At 37.3% G+C, this 6087-nt stretch overlaps 1 protein-coding gene across 1 annotated transcript; it reads left to right on the forward strand.

Moving 5' to 3' along the window:
• Window positions 1-2364: 2364 nt before the first annotated feature.
• LOC145634417 (uncharacterized) lies at window positions 2365-5757 on the forward strand. Its single transcript, XM_081685838.1, has 2 exons — window positions 2365-5095; window positions 5192-5757. The coding sequence occupies exons 1-2, from the start codon at window positions 2617-2619 to the stop codon at window positions 5485-5487; spliced, it is 2775 nt and encodes a 924-aa protein (XP_081541964.1). The 5' UTR covers window positions 2365-2616; the 3' UTR covers window positions 5488-5757.
• Window positions 5758-6087: the final 330 nt, after the last annotated feature.

Here is a 6087-nt window from a genome sequence, read left to right on the forward strand (position 1 = left end):
GTTTACCTCAAGTGGGTAAATTACCGGTAATTTCCCACCCGTGTGACTGATGGCTTGTGTTTTCATTTTTTTTTTTTGGAAGAAAGTTAAAGTGTAGTCTTTTCAGTTACAGAAATTGGTACACTTTTATGGACTAGACTCAGAGCAATATGCCCAATGTTATGTACAGTAATGTACTTAGGAGATAAACAAGTATATCAAGAACATTATTATGAAACGTGATATTTTCATGCTGCTATTTTGGCAATTAGCTGTCGGTTTGCTGTTTTACTTTATCCTGATTAGTGATTATATAAATTGCTGCTTCTGTACAATTATTCTCTTGCAGGAGTGCTTATGGAATTAATCCTAATCACTTAATTATTGCTTTGTCCTGTATTTCATTTGTTGATATTGTGGTGATTAGATTCTGTAATAGTGTAATAGCTAACTGGCCCACGCTATTGTTGAAGTTTACTTTAATTTCGTCCTGATGGAGATATGAAGGCCCTCTGTACTCTTTAAGCTGTACAGCTTTTGTTTTAAAAATCTTGTTTTGATGCATCATTTTAGCTACAAGTTGATCCACCTAATAATCTAATATACCTGAAACTTGAAGCTAAATTTGGATGTATCCCCCCAGAGTCCTCGCGAGGCATTGGAGTCGGGTTATATTTCGAATGTTGTTTTAGGGTAATCGAATCTGGCTCAATTTAAAGACCTCACAGCTGAATCAATGGTAAGACGTTGAATAAAAAGTGGGTAGAGATTGATAGTGTGGTAGGCTTTGATACAGGCACTTATTAGCTATGCTATGTGGGTTGAATATAGTGGGCTTTGTAGCCTCCTACCACTAACTGATTTGTAGAACTAAAATCACGAGTTTAAGAAATTGGATGTTATTTTTCAACCCAGTTCAAAATTTCTGCTTTATTAGTCAAAAAATTGAAAAAAAGTTGGAAATGTTAAAGGGTTGTTACTTGTTAGGTGCAGCAAATATAAATGCAAGTGCCTGGGTTGGTTGAGTAGACTGTACTACTGTAGGGAGTGAGTGAGCGAGTAAGAGAGTAGCAAAGTAAAATCATAAATGCAATGCATTTTACAATCTCCAATCTGCCAATAACATGAATGCCATGATTTTGATGTCCTCTTGTATTACGAGTACATAAATAAATGTACGAAAGAAATTACATTAAATATCATTACTGTTGCTATTAAACCGATAACTGGTTTATCACGCCAAAAACCCGTTGTTCATTTAAACTATTCAGGTTGATTGTTTATACACTCTACTACACTACAGTCTACAGACTTGAGCTGGTTACCTGTCTCTAATCACATACAATTACTTACTATCATTTGAATGCAATCATCCTAAAAGCTGTCTTTGTTTAAAGGATTCTGGTAATCCTGTAAAGGTTGCTATTATCTAATCTTATCCCCTCAAAATATGGAAACTGCTGTCACTATCTAACTAAACCTCTTTCTTTTACAATTTGAATAACAGAATTTGATTTTGATTTTGAAACCAAATAACATGGAGTTTTTGTCATTTAAATCCTACACTATTGCCCAATACCTCACTTTTACTCATTTTAAGGTGACCATTAAATTTATTTTTCAATTACTAAATTCATGGATTTGATTTTTTTATCATAAAAAGCAGTGGTTGAAATCTAAATGCTGATTATAAAGCAAGTTACTAAAAAGATGATTCTTTATTCTTTACTCTTTAGTATCACTATCCTCTGCTACTTGCCCTGCCACTCCTCTCTAATTTTCATTCTTCTTTGACTAATTCTCTCACTTTTAAACTACTACTAACTTAAACTAGATTAAGTAATAGCATTCCAGCTAAGATTATGGAGTCTTATCATTTATTTAAATTATTACTACTAATTGTACATTAGCTTAATTTTCGATTAACATATTATTTTCCCCGGTTTTTGTGCACTACTTTCTTCCCCTGTTTCTTCCTACAAAGCTTTGTATAGATGTACCTCTTACATTAGATTATATCATTATAATACGGAGTGCTAATTAAGCTATTAAAGTATTAAACATTTTGATGAAATCATGGCACTATTTTAAAAATGAATTAGCACCTTCTCCGGCAAGCTTCTGCCATATGACTATATACTCTATGTTTAATCATTGATTTTGATGATGGGATGGAAAACACATCCTATAAATTCATTCATAATATATAAAATATATAATGGGCCTTCTTTTAAAACTCCAAAGCAATGCAATTAGTATTATTATTAGTATTGGATTCTCATTAAAAAAAATGAAAAAGGAAGATAAAGATGTTAATGATGAAGCAACTTTATACTAAATCACCCAATAAGTCAAGATTAAATAAAAGCAAGAATGGTCCCCGTTTGTTCCCTCCTTTATTTGTTACTGATGTTGAGTAGTGCAATGAGTAATACTACTAATCTCTGTTTCCCATGCAATATGATTTATGATCTATGATTCTTTCCTCCTCATTCACCCCACACAAAGTCTCCAACACTATTCCCCATTTTTGGTTACTTTGAACTAATTGAAAATAGCTACTAGTACACCACTCCACTTCACTCCCCACCAAAAACTACTCTTCTCTCTCTCTAAATATTGATAGTCCAAGTCCCAATGGATATCTCAGCAACCTTTACCTTGTTGTTTCTTCTAGTTGCTTCCATTGCTGCTGTAGCTTCTGCTGATGTCTTCTCTGATGCATTGTTGAGCTTAAAATCTGAGTTTTCAGATAATTATAATGCCTTGGGTGATTGGTTTATGCCTTCCAACAAAAACCCATCTGATGAAATTACTGCTTGTTCTTGGTCCGGGGTTTCTTGCAACAGCAACTCCACCATGGTTATTGGGTTGGACCTCTCAGCCAGAGGCCTCGCCGCCGAACTTTCTGGTAAACAGTTTGCTGTCTTTGTTGATCTTGTTAGCCTCAATTTCAGCCATAATCTGTTTTCTGGGAAGCTTCCTCCTTCAATCTTTAACCTCACAAACCTAAAGAATTTAGACATTAGTAGGAACAATTTTTCTGGCAAATTTCCAAGTGGTGTTTCAGGGTTAAAGAAGCTTGTGGTGCTTGATGCCTTTAGCAATGGCTTTTCAGGGCCTTTGCCAGCTGAGGTTTCACAGGTTGAGTCACTCAAAGTTGTCAACTTTGCTGGAAGTTACTTCAGTGGGCCAATTCCTTCAGAATATGGGAATTTTAAGAGTCTAGAGTTTATCCACCTAGCTGGGAATCTTCTTGGTGGTGAAATTCCTCCAGAACTAGGCAAGCTTCAAACTCTGACACACATGGAAATTGGCTATAACTCCTACCAAGGAGGCATCCCCTGGGAATTAGGTAATATGACTCGAATTCAATACCTTGATATTGCTGGTGCTAATCTCTCAGGTTCAATCCCAAAAGAGATTAGCAATTTGGCTAACCTTCAATCCCTTTTCCTCTTCAGAAACCAGCTTAATGGCTTTATTCCTTCACACTTCAGCAAGTTGGTTTCTCTGCAAAGCTTGGATCTTTCTGACAATCAGCTTTCTGGGCAAATCCCAGAGAGTTTCTCAGAGCTAAAGAATCTATCTTTGCTCAGCCTTTTTCAAAATAAATTGAGTGGCACTGTTCCCCATGCCATAGCAGATCTTCCTATGTTGGATACTCTTCTACTTTGGAACAATTTTTTCTCTGGGTTGCTCCCTAATAGCTTGGGGATTAACTCAAACCTGAAGTTGGTGGATGTTTCATCAAACAATTTCAGTGGAAGCATACCCCCTAATCTTTGTGCTAATGGCATGCTCTCCAAGCTTATTTTATTCTCTAATTATTTTACCGGCGAGCTTCCTCCTTTTCTCTCCAATTGTTCATCTCTGGTGCGAATTCGCTTCGAATATAATTCACTATCAGGTCCAATCTCATTGAGCTTTGGCAGTCTTTCTGATATTTCATATGTTGATTTGTCAAGCAATAAGTTAACAGGTGGTGTGCCTGATGATATTACTCAAGCTTCTAAGCTTGAGTACTTGAATGTCTCCAACAACCCGGAGCTTGGAGGTAAACTCCCACCAAAACTATGGTCCTTGCCACTTCTTAGCAACTTCTCAGCCTCCTCTTGTAACATATCAGGCAGTATTCCTCCTTTCCAATCTTGCAAATCCCTCACTGTTGTGGAACTTAGCGCAAACTACCTGTTAGGGAATATGCCAGAAACTATTTCAGATTGCCATGGCCTTAGTATCATAGACCTATCTCATAATAACATCAGTGGTGAAATCCCTGAAAGACTAGGTCATTCCACAAGTTTGCTGCTACTAAATGTGTCATTCAATGATATATCTGGCTCAATTCCAGAGAACAGCCATTTTAGATTGATGGATAGCAGTGCTTTTCAGGGCAACCCAAAGTTATGTGGGGTGCCGTTGCAGGCATGCCGGAATTCTAAGGAAATCCAAACTGAGTTATTGTGGGTACTGGTACTTTGTGCAGCAGTTGTTGTCTTTATAGCCCTTGCTGTCTCTGGGGTATACTATATTCAGAAAGAGAGAAAAAAAGGGCAATGGAAAATGATATCTTTCGCTGGATTTCCCAACTTCACTGCATATGATGTCTTGAAGAGCTTTAGCTCTCCAGAGTTTATGGACACATTACAGTATCCGTTAGTATCTTCTCCGATTTGCAAAGTCACCTTGCCAACAGGCATAACAGTTTCAGTGAAGAAGATCGAGTGGGATCCACAGAGAATGGAAGTGATGGAAGAGTTGATCATCCAAATGGGCAATGCAAGGCACAAAAACTTGACTAGGTTGCTAGGTTATTGCTACAACAAGGATCTTGTGTACCTTCTGTATGATTACTTGCCGAATGGTAACGTAGCTGAGAAGATATTGGCAAGGCAGGACTGGACTTCCAAGTATAAGATAGTGCTGGGCATCGCAAAGGGCCTATGCTATCTTCATCACGACTGTTATCCAGCCATTCCTCATGGCGACCTTAGGCCGAGCAACATTGTGTTTGCTGAAAGTATGGAGCCCCAGTTGACTGAATTTGGTTTCCGGTTTTTGATGCAGCTTAACAAAGGTTCATTCCCAGTCACAGCATCCAAAATGCAACCAGGTATGCTTCTCTACGTTTTCATAGCTTCTTTCAATCGTATACTCGTAGCAGTTAGTCATCTGGTGATTATAAATCTCATTTAAATCCTTTTTCCAGGTCAATACACATCAGTTAATGAGGAGCTGTACATGGACATATTTAACTTTGGAAACATCATCCTAGAAATCTTGACTAATGGAAGGACACAAAATGTGAGTAAAAGTATACTAAACAAGCCAGCTGAAGATCTTTTAGAGGAGATATGCAGGGAAAATGAAGTGAGTCGTCAAGATACTTTGAGGAAGGAACTAAGTTTGATGCTTGAAGTTGCTTTACTCTGCACCAGAAGCAGGTCATCTGACCGACCGTCGATGAAGGATGTCGTGAATATTTTATCTGGGTCGAATAGTTGAATGTAAAAATCAAAAGAGCATACTTTAGATTATAGAAATTAAAGTACATACTAATATACACAGGCAACAGCTGCAGTGACTTTGCAACCAATCATATGCAGCTAAGATTGCTGATGCATTTGATGGCTATAGTTCTAAGCCTTTTCTTTCCTTCTGCTGTGTTTTTGTATTTCCTTTTCTTGATTTTTGTTGTGATGTAAGATTGCTGCCTGTTAGCAGACTTGTGACCAAAAGACATTTTTAAGAAGTGATGAATTATTTTTGTTGTGATGTTAGCTCACGGACATGTTAAATCTAGCTCGTGATTCCTTAATAATTGATACTACAGTTTCTGATCTTTCCGTTGCCTTCTTCAAGCTGTATTCAAAGTCTAGTGCTCTCCTTGTCAAGTTCTTTCGGCAAGTTAGGAATATGTTTTACACTTCTCATATCTAGTGCTTATTATTCCCCTTGAAAATGGGGTGGATGAGATTCAAACCTGTATCCTTTGTGAAATATATATCTGTCAATTTCTTCACGAGTTTGGGGACAACGATCTCATTGGGGTTACGCATAAGATCAGTCTCCACAGTCCTATAAAAAAGACTAAGAGCATCATCT

This window comes from Chenopodium album, chromosome 6 (genome assembly GCF_948465745.1).
Source record: "Chenopodium album chromosome 6, dcCheAlbu1.1, whole genome shotgun sequence".
In the NCBI taxonomy this organism is placed as follows: Eukaryota; Viridiplantae; Streptophyta; class Magnoliopsida; order Caryophyllales; family Amaranthaceae; genus Chenopodium; species Chenopodium album.